This window comes from Vombatus ursinus, unplaced genomic scaffold, assembly GCF_900497805.2.
Source record: "Vombatus ursinus unplaced genomic scaffold, bare-nosed wombat genome assembly UNPS02014830.1, whole genome shotgun sequence".
Lineage (NCBI taxonomy): Eukaryota > Metazoa > Chordata > Mammalia > Diprotodontia > Vombatidae > Vombatus > Vombatus ursinus.
Window position 1 is genome coordinate 50,104,349 of NW_020954608.1, and position 18,116 is coordinate 50,122,464.

Sequence of the window (18,116 nt, forward strand, 5' to 3'; positions counted from 1 at the left end):
ACTTGCCCACCATCTCAAAGGTAGTAAGTGTCTGAGGCCAGATTTGAACTTGGGCCTTATTTACTCCACTCTTACCACTGCACCACCAAAAGAGTGTCCTTACATTTGCTTACATAGGACAGGCTATACAGATATCTAAGTTATTTTACCCCATAGATTGTTGTTGATCAATCATTTTTCAGTCATGTCTGACTCTTCATGACCCCATTTAGGGTTTTCTTGGCAAAGATACTGGAGTGGTTTGTCATTTCCTTCTCCAGCTTATTTTACAGATGAGGAAACTGAAGGAGACAGGATTAAGTGACTTGCCCAGGGTCACACAGCTAGGAAGCATCTGAGGCCAGATTTGAACTCAGGAAGATGAGTCTTCCTGACTCCAGATCTGGCACTCTGTGCACTGCGCCACCTAGCTGCCCACATCCTCTAGATTAGTCATTCCTAAACTATCACATTCTCCCCTCTTCCCCCCTACCCCCACGAGCTTCCTTCCACCTGTTGCCTTTAGAATAAAGTTCAAAGTATTCTGTTTGGCATTGAACACCTTTCACAATTTGATTGCAACAAATTTCTTCAGCCTGATTTCATATTACTCTCCATCATACACTCTATATTTTAACCAAATAAACCTGCTATCTGCTCTCTGCAGATAGCATCCAATCTCCCATCTTTGCACAGGCTGTTAGCCCATGCTTGGAATACTCTATTTCCTCATCTCTTCATCTTGGTATTATTAGCTCCATTTAAGCCTTAGTTAAGGCCCTTCCTGATCATTCCAGATGTTACTGTTCCTCCAGCAACCCCCATAAAGTCACTTTGTGTTTATTTTGTATATATTATCCATTTATTTGTATACATGTTATTCCTCCCCACCCCCACCTCTACAGTTAGAATGTAAGCTCCTTGAGGGCAGTGCCAAATAATTTGCATAGTACTTAGTACATATTAAATTCCTCTTGAACTGAACTGAATTCTCTTATTGAATCAAGGCAGGAACTGTGCTCATAGCTGAGCGTAGATCCTTCACATCTACTAACTGTTTCCTCTGGCTAACCACTTGTCCTCCCCTTTCTGTGGAGTAGATCACAATGACAGAAAAGGACCCCGAAACACACCTGGAGGAGGAGGAGGATGAACGGGATGGCAAGCTTAATTACAAGCCCCCACCTCAGAAGTCTCTAAAGGAGCTGCAGGAGATGGACAAAGATGATGAAAGTCTTGCCAAGTACAAGAAAACTCTGCTAGGGGATGGGCCTGTGGTAGCAGGTACGTGGTGGGGGTCTTTGGAGGGTATATTGCTATCACTACGAGTAACTGATAAACAGCGTTCCTTCGGGATATGCCCCTGGGAAAAGGTCCTACACTGAATTATGTGGTGCAGGGTTAATAATGTGATCAGTCTTTTTTTAGGTACAAATAACTACGTGACATATAGAGAAAGTTTCCTGGAGTTACACTTGGAAATAAAACTTTCCTTTTCTCCGTCTTCCCCACCTCTCATCTTCCCCTCCTCTTTCCCTCTTCATCTTTCTCCCTCTTTTTCTTCTCTTTCTCTCACCCCCAAAATCCAGGTAGATCCTTTCCTCATAACCCTCACGCTTAGCATTCTTGATTGATGAAGTGTTCTTCACGGCCTTTTCCACCTACTTCATGTTACTTCTCATTCCATTCAAACTGCCCTGCTAGCTAGCAGCTCCCTGAACATGACAGTCCATCCCTGGCTTCCAGCATTTTGCACGTGGAGTCTTCCATGCCTGGAGTGAACTCCCTCAGTTCCGCCCATTGAGAATCCTTAGCTTCCTTCAAAGCTCAGCATGGCTGCCATACAGGGCAGCTATTGGCACTTTCTCCCTCTTGAAATTACTATGCATTACTTTTTTTATACTTTGTAATTATTTACTTTTTTATAGTTTTTTTGGGGGGGGGCAAGGCAATGGGGTTAAGTGACTTGCCCAGGGTCACACAGCTAGTAAGTGTCAAGTGTCTGAGGTCAGATTTGGACTTAGGTCCTCCTGACTGATAGGGTCAGTGCTTTATCTACTACACCACCTAGCTGTCCCATAATTATTTACTTTTATATATGTGTGTTATACTCCCACCCACTTGAAAGCAGGGACTGTTTCATTTTTATATTGCCACTGCTTCCAATACCCAGCATTTAATGTTGATTGAATTGAGCTGTTTTCACAGAAAAAAAAATTCTATCCCTCTGTCTCTGTCTCTCTATGTCTCTTTTATCTTTCTCCATGTGTGTCTCTATGTATCTGTCTCCGTCTCTCTCTGTTTCTCTGTCTCTGTCTGTCTCTGTCATGCACATACACATACACGCACATCTCCCATCTCTATGCCTTTATCAACTACTTAATATTCTTTTTTGGATTCTGCAGATCCGACTGCTCCCAATGTAGTAGTCACTCGACTCACCCTAGTCTGTGACACTGCCCCAGGACCAATCACTATGGACCTTACTGGTAAGTAAATAATATTTACCTTCTTCCGATGGACTTGTTGAGAGTCTGGGGAGGTGGTTGGGGAAGGTCTTTACACAAGAAGCAAATCATCAGTGGATTTTCTATAGCAAAGAAACCAGAGAAGGAGCTTTGTGACATATAGAGGTTGTTAGGAATAAGTGAACAATTTATCATCCACAGAATGCATAGTGTCACACCAAACTCAAGAAGGACCTCTGTGATGACCTGCCTTCTGTCTGTTTAAATAAATTGCTAGAATTGGAGCAGTAAAACCATTTGTATCTTCCTGTTCCCTTCATTCTATTATTCCTAGAAAAATGAGAATAGAATTTATTTTCATGTAGCAAGGCTACTGATGGAAAAATGTAGACAATTCAGCATTTACTTGAGCGTTCCCTCTGGGAATGTTGTATTTATTAAGAATCCAAACTTACGAAAACTTAAGGAAAGCAATGCACTTGAATGAGGCCACATAAGGCAGACCTAATACACCCTATATGTACCCTGATGGGAGTAATGCTATGGTTTCTGGGGTGAGAAAACCTACTGCCTCTCCAATAACTCCACCACTTCTTTAATAAATAATTCCTTTAACTTTAGGCTCCAGGGCTTGGAAAGATGTCAGTTTCTTTGTTCTGTTGACTCTAGGATAAGATGCAAAATCCTAAGCCTAGCCTATTGGTATTTCATTTTACTCCTCCCACCTCTCTGTTCTCTCTTCCAGTCAAATTATCCTAGTAGCTGTTTTCTCTGTGGACCATTCTGATCTCCTACCTCCACAAGTGGTCCTTCCATGTCTGGCATGTAGTTTCCCATCACCCCTGTCTTATAGAATCCTTGGATGGTTTCTTGAAAGCACACATCCAAGTGCCTCTTGCTATTGGAAGCTGTTCCTGTTTCTTCCAGTATTACTACTCTCTCCCTCTTGAAATTAATCTTAATATACATTTTATTTACTTATCTGGCTACATGTTGTGTTCCCTCTCCTGGAGAACACAAGGTTATTGAGAGAAGGGACTGTTTTGTTCTTGGCTTGGTATCTCCACAAACTAGCACAAGTCCCTGTACATTGTTGCTGTTCAGTTGTTTCAAGAATGTTTGACTCTTTGTGATGCCATTTGGGGTTTTCTTGGCAAAGAGACTGGAGTTTGCCATTTCCTTCTCCAACTCATTTTACAGATGAGGAAACCGAGGCAAATAGTGGTAAGTGACTTGTACAGGGTCACATAGCTAATATCTGAGGCTAGATTTGAACTCAGGTCTTCCTAACTTTAGGCCAAACACTCTATCCACTCACCACTTAGCTGCCCCTGTACATAGTAGATGCTTAATCATTTTTTGTTTTAATTGAATTGAACTGAACTGAATAGATTAGAACCAGAAGGACTTTGGAGGTCAAGTCCAAACTTGGAATGAAATTAAGAGTAGTTCTGCGTAGATTATCAGTATAAGGCTGTGAATGAGTTCAAGGGCTTTTTCTGAGCCTTAAGTTTTTTTGTTTTTTTGTTTGTTTTTTTAAGAAGGGGAGGTTGAGAGCATGAGGACACTACGCATGCCTAAAGGAGGTGCAGGAGAGTTTTAGAGCCAAGAAGAGCAGGGGCACAGAAAACAAATTGTTTAAAGTATACAAACTGTATACAAACTGTGTACTTTAGTTTTGCCTTTAGTGAGGCCATATCTTAGCCTCAAATCAAAGGTCAGACTCTTATGAGACAGTTGAATAAACAATTCTAGAATTATAGGCTAGGTGGAGGTGTAAGGGCAGAGTTGTAAAGATCTACACTTTTACCATATAAGGACATTTTGCCTGAGGGAGGAAACAAGAAATTGAGCAGATATACTTCCTGTTCAACTGAAACCACCAGAGCAAGGCACAATACTGAAAACTCAACTACCCCAAAAGGCTCTGTGTCTCTCCCAGAAAGAAATTCTCTCTCTTACTGGGACTGTAACTAACCTCTTCCTGTGTGAAATACTCTGTTATCAGGTGCAGCTTTCACTTCACAAAATAAGATCAGTCAAAAACAGGACGAAGTTAAGGAAAAACACTTAGAAATGCATAATACAGCCCACATGGTAGGTTTTATTCACTCAGCCAAATGTATTCAATATGTTTAAAGATATGCAAGGCTACACTCACATAGCAGAGGAGAACAATGAATAGTTTTCCATTTCTCTGTTTAAACTACCAAAAAAAAGGAAATAGTATTTTTCTTTTCCTAGCAAGTTGCAACTTAATATATTAGTGACTAACATCTAGATCTATTAGAAAGTCTTTCTCTTTTCTAATTTATCTTCCTCACACCTGCAAAATTAACCAGACTGACCATGCTACTCCCTTGCTCAAGCTTCGATGGTTCTTTATTGCCTTTAGGATAAATTGTAAACTGTTGGACATTCAAAATATGGCTCCAACCTATCTTTCTGTACTGATTCACATCACTTTCTTTCACACACCTTACATGCCACCCACACCGATCTACTTACTCCTATAAATGGTGCTCAACTTTCCACCTCCTTATCTTTGCACAGGCAGGCCCCAATGCTTGGAATGTTGTCCCTCCTCACTTTCTTCTCTTGGAATACCCGACTCACTTTAAGTCTCAGCTAAGGTGCCTACTTGAGGCCTTTTCCTGGTCCAAGACCCTGGTCGCTCTCCCCAAAAACCCAGTGATTAGTGTTGTCTTTTTTCTTATTCCAAAATTATTTTGTATCTATTTAGCATATGTGTATCTGTTGTATATGTGTATATATTGTATATAGGTGTATCTATTCAGTATATGTGCATACATATATGGGTGTATACATTCTATATGCATATGTTATATATGTATATATTATATATGAATCCTAATTACTTACTAGAGGGAATAGTATAGTAAGAAGAGTGCTAGGGATGGAGTCAGGAGGGAACTGTCATTGACTTCTGCTTTTGACCCTTACTAGCTGTGTAACCATGGCGTCATCACTTACTGCCTCTGAGCCCTGGTTTCCTTATCTATAAAATGGAAATAATAGTAGCACCTCAACAAGTCATATGAGATAAGTCAACAAGCATTTATTAAGCATCATTTATATATATATATTATGTATATCTATATCTATATCTATCTATCCATATATCTATATCTATCTCTATCATCTATCTCTCTATCTATGTCTCTATCTATATACATATATATATATATATACACACATATATATATATATGTATGTATGTATGTATTCTGGAACACAAATAAAAGCAAAAACCAGTCCCTGCTTTCAAGGACCTCACGTTCTAATTGGGGAGACACCAGACAAACAACTGTATTCAAACAAGATATATATGAGATAATTTAGAAATGATCACAGAGGGAGGGAACTAATATTAAGCAGGCCTGGAGAGGGCTTATCGTGGAAGATGAGATTTGAGCTGAGACTTGAAGGAAAGCAGGGAAGCCAGGAGGTGGAAATAAAGAGAAAGAGAATTTTAGAAATGGAGAACAGTCAGTGAAAAAACATTGAGTTAGGTGATGGAGTGTCTTATTCAAGGAACAGAAAGATAATGTATGTAAAGTGTATTGTAAATTTTAAAGCTATATCAGTGTTAACTATATTATACATGGATGACACATTTATTCTTTTTGGGTCTTAGTTTTCTCATCTGTAAAAAAAGGTGATGAGAATTGACAGGTGATTCTGAGGTCTTTCCCTTTCTAAACTCTATAATACTATGATCATAAATTATCATTTTGAATCTGCCGCCACAGGGGATCTTGAAGCTCTCAAGAAAAAGGTCTTTGTGCTAAAGGAAGGAGCTGAATACAGAGTCAAAATTAATTTCAAAGTAAGTAATTTGAGTTGGGGTGTTGGTCTTTATGATGTATAAATTATTTAAGGGTCTCTATGTCTTGTCTTGCCCTGCTTCTGTCTGGAATGCCCTTTCCCACCCCACCTCAGACACCTCTGCCTATAGAAATCAAACCCATCAATGGTTGTAGAAAGTCAAGCACACCACCAGGGATGTGCAGGAGCCAGCTCCAACTGGCTAATGAGAGCCAATTGTTAAATTTTCCTGTGAGCAGTTATACCCTGGAAACTGGCAAATACTATAAATCATGGCTTGAGTTAATGTTTTGTTGATTGTCTAGATTTAAAAAAATGATGGATAAAATGATAATAATGAACACTAAACTTAAAAGTGTGTTGTACATAATTTTCCCCCCAGAGAGCTTGTTATTAAGCATTTAGCAACACATCACTGACTAATACACTATTGGTAGACTTGTGAATTGGCTTGACCATTCTAGAAAGCAATTGACAATTAATGGCAAGGAAAAAAATGACAAAAATGGTCCCATCCTTTGAACTATGGGTGCCATTGCCAGGGATATAAATCAAGAAGATAAAAAGGAGAAAGAAAATTCCCATATACACCAAAATATTTATAACACTTTTTGTAGTAACAAAGAATTGGAAGCAAAGTAGGGACTTCGGACAATTGGACGATGGCTAAACAAATTATGTTACGTGAACGTAATTGGATAGTACTGTGTTTTAAGAAACAATGGCTACAAAGAATGCAAAAAAGAATGAAAAGTCTTACATGAAATGATACCAGGTAATGTAAACTGAACCAGAAAAACAATATACACAATGACTACAGCAATATAAATGGAAACAACAACAAACCCACAATTTAATGCTATATAATTATACTGATTAAACTTACCCCTAAAGAAGAGAAGAGAAGATGAATCTTCAACTTTTCTTTGCTGATCTTAGGGCAGTGAGAGTAGAACATCACATATACTGTCAGACTCTGTCGCTGTGTTGGTTAATTTTCCCAAATTGCTATTTTCCCCCTCCGTCTTTTATTCTTTGTTACAAGAAGTAGCCTTCGAGGATCTAGAGAGTTTCCTATTTGGAAACAAAGGTGATAAAAACAAAAGGTATAATAATGTAACATAATAATAATAATGATGATGATGATGATGATAACAATGAAAGGAATTGTACCTGTCCTTCAAAGAATAGCTCAAATGTTCCTCTCTTCTAAAAAGGCTTTACTGATTTCTCCACCAAAGATGATCACTGATCTGTCTGAGTCCCTGTGCACAATGGTTTGTACCATTAATGTGTCACTTATCACATACTGCCTGCCTTCAATTTGTGTACATGTAACTATTTGTGTATATGAAACTTCTCCAGTTAGACTAGGAGAAGAATACTCGTACTTACTTCTGGACATGTTGCATACTCCTGGACTATGACCTCCCTAAAGACAGGAACTGTTTCAATTTTTTTATTGTTTGATTTTCATCCTTAACACCTCACACAGTGGCTGACACATAGTAGGAGTTTTATAATACTGATTGAATTGAAGCTAATTAAAAGTATTCTACAAAATATTTCCAAGAGGGAATACTAATAATTGAGAGCATCAACAAAAGTGTTATGGAGGACCTGAGCTATGCTTTCAAGATAGAGATACTCTGAGAGGGAAGTAAAGCGATAGGGCATTTTAGATTTGGGGGACCACCTGTGCAAAGGCACTCCACTTCCAGTGGAAGATGGATTGTCACATATGGGGAATAGCTAGCAAACAAGTTTGACTGGATCAGAAATAAGGTAGGTGGGATCCAGAATGTGGAGGTCTTTAAAGGCCAGGATGATGGTTTTATATTTTATACTAGAGGCATCAGGTGGCCACTGAAGATTTTTGAGTAAAGGGGTTTCATGGATCTTTGAATCATAGATTTGGAGCTGGAAAGAACCTAGTCATACACCCTTATTTTACAGAAGAGGAAACTGACATCCAGAACGGCAACGTGATTTGTCCAATGTCATATAAATAATAAGTAGAAGAAGTAAGAGTTGAACCCAGGTCTTCTGATTCCAAATCCAGCATACTTTTCACTATACCACCCTGCCTCCAAGATCTGTATTTGAGGAACGTCATTTTAATAGCTATGTAGAATTGAAGAGAGGAGAAAGACTAGGGGATGAGAGACCAATTAGGAGGCTCTTAAAATAGTTCAGGAAAGAGGTCTGAATTAGGATAGAGGTTGTGTAAGTGGAGAGAAGAGGGCGCATTCAAGAGATGTAGAGTTAATAAGCATTGGGAACTATAAGGAAGGAGAGGGGTAGGGGTGAGAGGGATAAAAAGTCAAGGATAATTCTAAGAGTATGCACCGGAGTAACCTGAAGTATGGTTGATCTATCATTATTTGGGCAAACTGAATAATAACCAGCTAGTGCAGATAATACATGCTTCTGTCAATAACTACTCCCTCTAGCGAGAATAACTCGGAGACTAAATTGAAGCAGTGTGATCCAATGCAAAGAGCTAGACAATGGGATTAATTTAGGGCCTGAAATAAGGTAGTGTGGTACAATGCTAGATTTGAAGTCAGAAGACTTAGGTTGGAATCTTAACTGTGTTACTAACTAGCTGGATGATCTTGAGAAAGTCACTTACTATCTCTATTCCTCAGTTTCCTCATCTGTAAAATGAGGGGGTTGGGCTACATGGCCTCCAAGGCCTCTAAGTTTATGATCTTATTGTCATGTGATATGATAGAGCATTGAACATTTGTCGGTCGAGGTTTCAGACATCTGATCAATGAAATCTAAATTATCAAACTATCAAGAACACATAAAATGAAATAACTTAATTGAGGAGATTGTGACACAGGAGATCTAAACAACTCAATTGTGATGAATCTCTTGGGTGTGGCTTCCGGGAATGGGTAGCTTATTCTGTGTGGGAGTGTGGTCTAGGGAGGAAGGAAGGAACCAGCAGAGAGAATAAATCAGCGAGAATTTTGCCCCCAGCTACAGAGATTCATCAGATCATCTAGACTGAATCCTCTCAGGAGGCCCACTAAGGGTTACAGAGGCAGAACGAAGACATAGGTACAATTCTGAAATTAGTGGAGGTTTTTATTTTTGTTTTGGGGCACTACAATTCCTTATTTCTACAATCCATCTTTGAACCTGTCATGTTCTGATGCTGTCATATATAACAGAAATAGCGTTTCCTTATCCAAACTAAAATGAACCTGTCTTAGGTCACCTTTTTAGCTAGTTGATCTGATGAAGTACAGAATGGGTGATGAATGGAGCAAATTCATCATTCCTACGAAGAGTATTTGCATTTTTTAAAAGAGACAATGATCTTAACCTACAAAATAAATCTCTGAGAAATTTCAGGGCACTAGCCTGGTAAGTGAACCCAGTACTCATAAGGCTAATAAACTGACCCAGTACTCATAGTAGGCACTTAATAAGTAATTTTGAATGAATTTTTAAAAGAAGACATTTTTGGGGAATGGGAGGAAGGGAAGAAAACTAAAATCAAAAAAGCACTTAGGTCCACTTTACTAAGATCTGGCCCTGGGTACAGATCAATAATAACAGTGATTTAAAAAATGACTCAGATATTGCTATGGATACTTTTGTACAAATAGAGCTTTATTCACTCCAATAACCTCCTTTTGGGTATAACCCTAGTAGCTTTATAGCTTTTTTGTTTTGCAATATTGTTTTCTAAAATAATTTTACCAATAGATGCTTAATAAAATTTGAATTTAATCAACCAGAAAGCATTTATTAAGCGCTGATTATGTCAGGCAGCATGCTAACTGCTTGGAAAACAAAGAAAGGTAAAACTATGGTCCCTCATTTTAAAGAACTCCTATTCTAGTGGGGAAGACAACATGGGAATGTGTAGGTACATATAAGATTTACAGAGAAGATGGAAGGTGAAGTTTTTAGTAACTGAAAGGACTGGGAAAAAGCCGCTGGCAGAAAGTGAGATTTAATTTTGAAGGACACCAGTGAAGGACACTAAGAAACTGAGGCGAAGAGGGAGAACATAACCAGGCACAGGAAACAGCCAAAGGCCCAGAGATGAGAGATGGAGGGCGGGGAGCACCAAGGCCAGGGTCACTGGATCATAGAAATGAGTAAAGTGCAAGAAGACTGGAAATTTAGAAAGGAGCCAGGTAATGAAAAAGTTTTCATAATTTAGTGGCAGGTTTTTATTGAAAAGCTGAATGAAAGTGCCAAATTTAGGGGGGAAATGGAAAAGAGAGGAAAGTAGAGCCTAAATCCATAAGAATATCACCAGTGCTTTATTTACAAGGAAAGCAAACATTCCCCATGCTAACCTTTGTTCCAGACTCAGTACTCACACTAAGTGTGCACTACCTTTCTCATCCTCCCTCCCCTTTTAGGTCTACGCTCTTTCTAATTATATACCTAACTTGTGTAAGGGAGACTTTCTAAATGACCAGTGTTAAAGCATTGAGTAAGAGAGAGATTCTTAACCTTTTTTGTGTTATGGACCCCTTTGGCAATCCAGTGAAGACTATAAACCTCTTTAGAGAATAATGTGTTGAAATGCATAGAACAAAATACATAGGACTACAAAGAAAACCAATTATATTGAAATATAGTTATCAAAATATTTTTAAAAGTTCACAGCACAGCTAGGTGGCTCAGTGGCACAGGCCCTGGAGTGAGGAGGACCTGAGTTCAAATCCACCTTCAGACTCTTACTATGTGACTCTGGGCAAGTCACTTAGCCCCCATTGCCCCCCCTCCCCCCAACAAAAAAGTTCACCATCCCATATAAAAATCTGGACAACAGATGGAGAGATAAACATGAAGTCAGACAGATCTGGGTTTAGGTCCTGCCTCTGATACATACTGGCTGTGTGATCCTGGGCAGCTCATTGAACAAGTCAATGTCCCCCAAACATTTGCCTAAGATGATAATGATAGAATCGTAGATCTGGACCTTGGAGGGATATGGGAGACCATGGAATCCAAGTCCTTCATTTTACGGATGAGGAAACTTAGGCTGACCTCCTGGTTAAGTGGCTTACCCATGGTCACACAACTGGTGAGTAGCTTAGGCAGGATTTGAACTCAACCTTTCCAGCCCTCTTTTTACCTAGCAGATTAAAAGCAAAGTTGTAGAGTAGATGTTGATATGAATGGAGAGAAGGAGTTCCTCCCCAGGAGCTCCCTATACTCATGAAATCACAGGTTTAGCCTAATATCTAAAAAAAACAAAACAAAGCAAAACACCTTAAAATCAGAGAGACAGTGGACATAATCTATTTGACATAAGACAGGCTGGTCACAAAGACTAGCTCCAGAGGAAAACCAGGACTATAACACATATATTTAAAACTCAGGAAGAAAACATTCCATGTTTCTTCAGGGTCCAATAATTTTTAAAAGATATCTTTTTATTGATGTCTTTTGTTCTTATGTCACATTAATTTCCAAATAAATTCTTGCTCCTTTCCCTACTCAGCATGTCATCCTTTGTAATAAAGATTTTAAGAGAAAGAGGGGGGAAAAAGCAGTTCAGTAAAACTAAACAATATGTCACCTGTTTCTGACAGTACATGAAATATTCAATATACCCATAATATCCTACATCTTCAATAAAAGGAAGAAAGTGCCCTAGACAAAAATATGGAAGTTCATAATTGTGGCTGGTTTGGGGAAAATATTATATGTTGTTTTGGACATGATGAGTTTGAAATGACTATCAGACATCCAATTTGAAGGAAAGAAGCTAGGCCTGCATAGGTATGATAATTAAATGTTTGGGAGCTCACCATGAAAGGTCATTAAATGAGAGAGTATAGAAATTTTGTTTCTAGTTCTTCATGTCAACTTTAGCCTAGAGGGGTCCATCCCACAAAGAGACCCCAGTTCTGGGCCCAAATGTCCTGGGGGATGCTTAAATCCCACCAATATAGGCTTTTCCTGCACTCTTTAACACATTGCTCCCATGCTAGAAACCTAGAAAATGTCTCTACAACAGAGTTGTACCCCATTTGGGGGTTTTTGCTGGTAAAGGTACTAGAGTGGTTTGCCATTTCCTTCTCTGGCTCCTTTTACAGTTGAAGAAACTGAGGGAAACAGGGTAAAGTGACTCACCCAGTGTCACATAGCTAGTAAGTGCCAGAGGCTGGATTTGAGCTCATGAAGATGAGTCTTCCTGAGTCTAGGCCCAGCACTCTATCCACTGTATCGTCTACTGCCCATGTCTAGAGTATTCCCCTGAAAGGGATTTTTGGGGTCCTTTCTAGCAAATGGTATTATTGAATATGCATAGTAGATATCAGGTATAGTATAGCTAATAAATTCTTCCACCAAAAAAGAGATGCTTAAAACATAAAGACTCAGATCATTAGATATTTAAAATGTGAAATAGTAACCTACACAATTATTATGCACAATTTTGTAGGACAGCTCAACAGATAATTCACATTCATCTCAGATCTGTGTTGCTGTGGAGAAGCTCATATATCCAAATCTTCTACCAAACCAGGTTCTGAGTTGAGCTTCCTTAGTCTTTTCACCCAGCCATGGCCATCTAACCCTCCAAGAAAGGTATACCTCCCACCGACCTCTCAAACTCACAAAGTAAATATTGAAGCTAGAAATGTGTACTTCTTTTAAAAAATATTTATTTGAAAAGGCATTTAATATCTTTCTTTCCCACTACCTTCCAATTGAGCAATAAAAAAAGAAAAAGAAAAACTTCATTACAAACATGTATAACTCAGCAAGGGGCTACTAGATGGCATGGACAGAGTTCTGGATCTGAATTCAGGAAAACTTATTTGCCTAAGTTCAAAGCCGTCCTCAGACACTTACTAGTTGTGTGAACCTGGGCAAGTTACTTAGTCCTGTTTCCCTCAGTTTCCCCATCTGGAAAAGGAGCTGGAGAAGGAAATGGCAAACCACTCCAGTATCTTTGCCAAGAAAACTCAAAGACCAAACCATAATAACTCAGCAAAACAAATTCCCACATTGGCTATGTTCAAAAATGTATGTTTCATTCTGTATTTTAAATTCATCACCTTTCTGGCAGGAGATGGGTGTCATTTTTCACATTCAGTCCTCCACAATTGTGGTTTATCATTGTATTGATCAGAATTCTAAAGTTTTTCAAAGTTGTTTTTCTTATAATGTTGTAAGAATTGTTTTCTTAGTTCTTCTCACTTTGCACCCCATCAGCTCATAAAGGTCTTTCCAGTTTCCTCTGAAATTTTCCATTTTATGATTTCTTATTTTACAATAATATTTCATTATCATCATATACCATAATTTGTTGAGCCATTCCCCAATAGGTGAGTACCCACTTGTTTTCAGTTTGGGGCTCCTATGGTAAAAAGCTGCTATAAATGTTCTTGTACATATGGGCACTTTTCCTCTTTATTTGATCTGTTTGATCTCTACACCTATGTAAGGGTGCAGACCATTCAGAGAGATGGTCCCACCTCTAATAGAATACTGAGATAACAGAAGAAGCATGGAAGTAAATAGGTTTTACTGGGGGACCTTACTCACAAGACCCCCCTATGCTGCAGCAGGACAATGGTAGATCTCCTCCCCACTCTTAGGCCAGGCCAGATATTATATAGAAAAAGAACAAAGAAGGCATAGTGCCAGGGATGGCCCAGGGTCACATGCACGTTTTCCCATGGGATAGAACTACTTTTTGCTGTTTATGTTAACCATGATACTTGAGGTTATGCTCCCACACTCTTGCTCCTGCTGTACAGCCCAGCAGTGGTATAGATAAGTCAAAGGGTATGCACAGTTTAGGAAGTTTTTGGACACAGTTACAAGTTGTTTTCCAGAATGGTTAAACCATTTCACAGCTCCACCATCAGTGTATTAGTATGCCTATTTTCCCTCAATCTCTCCAACACTGATCATTTTTCTCTTTTGTCATTTTTGTCAGTGTGATGGGTATCAGGTAGTACTTTAATTCCATTTCTTTAGTTATTAATGATTCAGACTCTTTTTTAATGGTTGTTGATAGCTTGGATTTCATCCTTGGAAAACTGCCTTTTATAATCTTTGGATTATTTATCTGTTGGAAAATGGCTTTTAGTTTTATAAATTTGAATCAGTTCCTCATACATATTGGATATGAGATGTTTATAAGGGAAATTTGCTGTAAGTATTTTTTCTCAGATGTCTGTTGGAAATATCGATCTCTCAGAATCACTGTTCAGTGATCTAGGCTTAAGGGAAGAAACACAAAACAGAAGAGTCATCTAGGGACTTGTGCCTCACAATTGCCTAGGCAAGCACATATTCTTACTTCCATATGGATATGGTCACCATTGCTGGGGCAGGGGATAGGTACTGGGAGAAGGGACGTGAGAACAAACAAAGCCACTGCCACCCCTTTAAGTTCAAAAGAAAGCTACAAACAAAAGACTGACTTAAAAAAGACTGGAAGCCAACCCCATATGAGCCATTGTTCATACATGTCCTTTAGCAAGGAACCAGAGCATATGTCTCTCCCCACAGAACCAAAGCACATGAGTCCAGTTCCATGAGGGATGCCTAGCTGAGCATATGTGAATATTTTGGTGTAAGATAGTGCCCAACAAGCTCAAAGGGGTGGAGGTAGCAGTTAGGTTTTGTATCCTCTGTCCCTCAGTCTCCATCTTCCCACTATTTCAATTCACCTTAGTCTAAAGCTCAATCCCTTTCATCCTAAGACATTGAAGAGAAAAACTTCAGCTGCACAAAACTGAGTGGGAAGAGAATGAAATCTATCTGTTTGACTTACTTGGAGTCACTTCTTTCTTGTAGGTGAACAAGGATATTGTGTCAGGGCTGAAATATGTGCAGCATACCTACAGGACTGGGGCTAAAGGTAAGAGACCCCCCCCCCATTTTCCAAACTCTTATCAATATGTAAACATTATCGAGAGAAAAGAACACTAGGTTAGTCTCTTCTTAATTATTAATACTTAGGTTAATCATTAAACTTCTCTGGGCCTCAGATGCTTCAACTATGATCTAAAATTATTATGAAGGAAAGAGAATGTAAGTGTAAGAAGTGAGACATGAATCCAGGTATCCCCAACTCCATATATAGTCTGCTATCCCATGTTACCTCTGTGAAGAGAAGACAAAATGAGTGAATGCATGTGAAAGCATTTGAATAAAAAGCCCTTTCCACAGAGAAGGGGGCAATATTATTATTACACAAGTCAGGTCTACACCAAAGCTAGAACACTTAGGAATATCGAGAGATTCTCTGGTGAATTTGGAAAACAAAGGAAATCAATGATTATTCAAGTCCCAAAGGAGATGTGTTTTGTCCCGAATAATCTGGTTTGACTACCTTCAGTGCCCAGTCTCTCCCAAAAATAAATAAATAAATAAATAAATAAATGAAAAAATGAATGGATGGATAGATGATAGAAAAATAATTTTAACGAGCAAACAAATAAACCTCGTCCCTTCTTTTGGCTGTGTATAGAGATATAGCATGGTGTCAGACATGCAAGAGGAAAAAAGAATTATGGCTATAGTATTACTCCTTCAGACCATTTAGTAGCACCTGGAGAAATCTGTTTACTATTTTCTACTTGACTATCATTGTAAATAGCCATCCATTTAGTTCTACTTTTCTCAGTGGCCTGACCCACCTACTTACAGTAGCTAATCTTACTTCCTGATCCATGGCTTCTCTTCTTTTATCTCATTGATTGGCTTCAACTATGATTCCTTGTATCCAGGGCCATTGTCTTGCCACTGAACTCTGATGACTGGACGAGAGAGAGAGGCTGATGATTTAGTGAAGCTGTGCCTCACTTAAATCCAATTCATGAGCAAGTTAAGACTTCGCCTTCATGATGTCATTCGTCCTCTTTGAGAAAGAAGGACAAACAACAACAATCAATTCCTTGTGTTCTTTCTGATTATTTAACTTAATACCCTACCTCTATAAATGGTCAACTTTATGTTCATGCAGAATTATCAAATTTTAGAGGTAGAAAACCCTTAGAGATCATTTAGGCCAACCTACTCATTTTACAATGTTGGAAATAGACTCCAAGGAGTTAAAATTACTTGCCTAAGGGCATACAGTTTGTTATTGGTAGCCAAGTAGTCCCTAGATATTCATTCTATTACCCAGTCCAGAATTCTTCTTTATCAGGCTACCTAACCTTGGTCACCAATAGTCTAGAATTTGGTGCATTCTCTGGTGTAATCTTTAATGTCATTCTAAATGATGATCTTCCTAATGAATTTTTCTTTCTTTTAGTGGACAAAGCTACCTTCATGGTTGGCAGCTATGGGCCTAGGCTAGATGAGTATGAGTTCCTGACACCTCCAGAGGAAGCCCCCAAGGGTATGCTGGCCCGAGGCACTTACCACAACAAGTCCTTCTTCACTGATGATGACAAGCATAACCACCTCACCTGGGAGTGGAATCTGTCCATTAAAAAGGAGTGGACAGAATGAGCTCCTTGCTCTACATTCCCTTCCCAACCCCCTTGCCTGATGTACTGCCGGTGAATTATGTATTCTAATACTCCAGAGTTATGCTCCTCTTCCTGTGTGCCCCCCACCCCAAGATCTCCAAAACTCTCCAACTATTCTCATTTTCACATGGTACCCTGTAAAATTTAATATATTGGTACAATTGGCATTTGGTACAATTTTGAGGTTAGCCCATGGCCTCTTTTCCTGCTATGCTGAAAATAATACACTCAGTTTCACCACAAAAGCAAAAAAAGACTTAAAACCAAATTCCCTTTGTACTCTCTCCTCCTTTTGGATCAGTTCCTTGAGAAGCCCTAATTTGATCAACATGAACATTTCATTCAGGTACCATTTATCCCTCCCAGCAGCTAGTGAACTTAGAAAGAGAGAGAGAGACAGAGAAACAGAGACAGAGAAACAGACACACAGAGAGAGAGAGAGAGAGAGAGAGAGAGAGAGAGAGAGAGAGAGGGAGAGAGAGAGAGGGAGGGAGAGAAAGACAGAGAGAGAAAGAAAGTTAGAGAGAGAGGGATTGAGAGCAATCTTCCACTAGCAGTCCACTTCCCAGGTGTTCCAATAACCAATTCCCATTGGAATATCCTACAATGGTTGCTGCTGTCCTGATAAAGGGCCTTAATCTGCCTTAATCTGCCTTTATGAATAAAGCCACCTTGGAGTCTTCTATTTGTGAGCAAAACTGTAAACAATTCAATAGTTTATGAATAAAACTACTGCTGTCCATTATGGCTGAGCCTCTCATTTTGCCAATCTCTCCCTTTAAACACAACCAGCAGCCTTGGGAAATTTTTAGTCATCTGTTTTCTACATGTGCTACGTACATGGGTGTACCTAGCAGTGCTGAGATCTTACAGGCCTTGAACTGGCCCATTTCACTGGTCACAGTGCAGTGGAGGGTGAGCTCCCATGATTTGTAGGGCACAGATTGGAAGCTTTCCCTAGGAAAGTTTCTCTTATTCATTCTTTGGCTATGAGGTGAAGGCAATGTAGCTGACTAGCCTGTGAAAAGGAAGGTTACTCCTTACCCCATTCATTAGTTAGATATTTTATTTTAGAAACTGAAGATTCCCTAAGTAGAGATTCTTAACCTGGGGTCCGTGAACTTGATTTTTTAAAATAAGTATTTTGAAACAATTGGTTTTCTTTGTAATAATCTTATGTATTTTACTTTATACATTTAAAAATGTTATTCTGAGAAGGGGACCCTAGACTCACAAGATTGCCCAAAGGGTCCATGACACAAAAAGCTTAAGAAGCCCTGACCTAGATCCAGCGGCTGAATTCCCATGGCTCTGAGATCACTTCAGCCAATTA

At 39.1% G+C, this 18,116-nt stretch overlaps 1 protein-coding gene across 2 annotated transcripts in view; it reads left to right on the top strand.

Annotated features, from left to right (window-relative positions):
* Window positions 1–17,238, top strand: part of ARHGDIB (Rho GDP dissociation inhibitor beta) — a 36,144-nt gene extending 18,906 nt beyond the window's left edge. For both annotated transcript variants that reach the window (XM_027838696.1, XM_027838697.1), the window contains exons 2-6: window positions 1,080–1,263; window positions 2,385–2,468; window positions 6,221–6,297; window positions 15,099–15,162; window positions 16,564–17,238. In XM_027838696.1, the coding sequence (XP_027694497.1) occupies window positions 1,086–1,263; window positions 2,385–2,468; window positions 6,221–6,297; window positions 15,099–15,162; window positions 16,564–16,763 (603 nt within the window). In that variant the 5' untranslated portion in view covers window positions 1,080–1,085 and the 3' untranslated portion in view covers window positions 16,764–17,238. The remainder of the gene's footprint in view (window positions 1–1,079; window positions 1,264–2,384; window positions 2,469–6,220; window positions 6,298–15,098; window positions 15,163–16,563) is intronic.
* The last annotated feature ends 878 nt before the right edge of the window (window positions 17,239–18,116 follow it).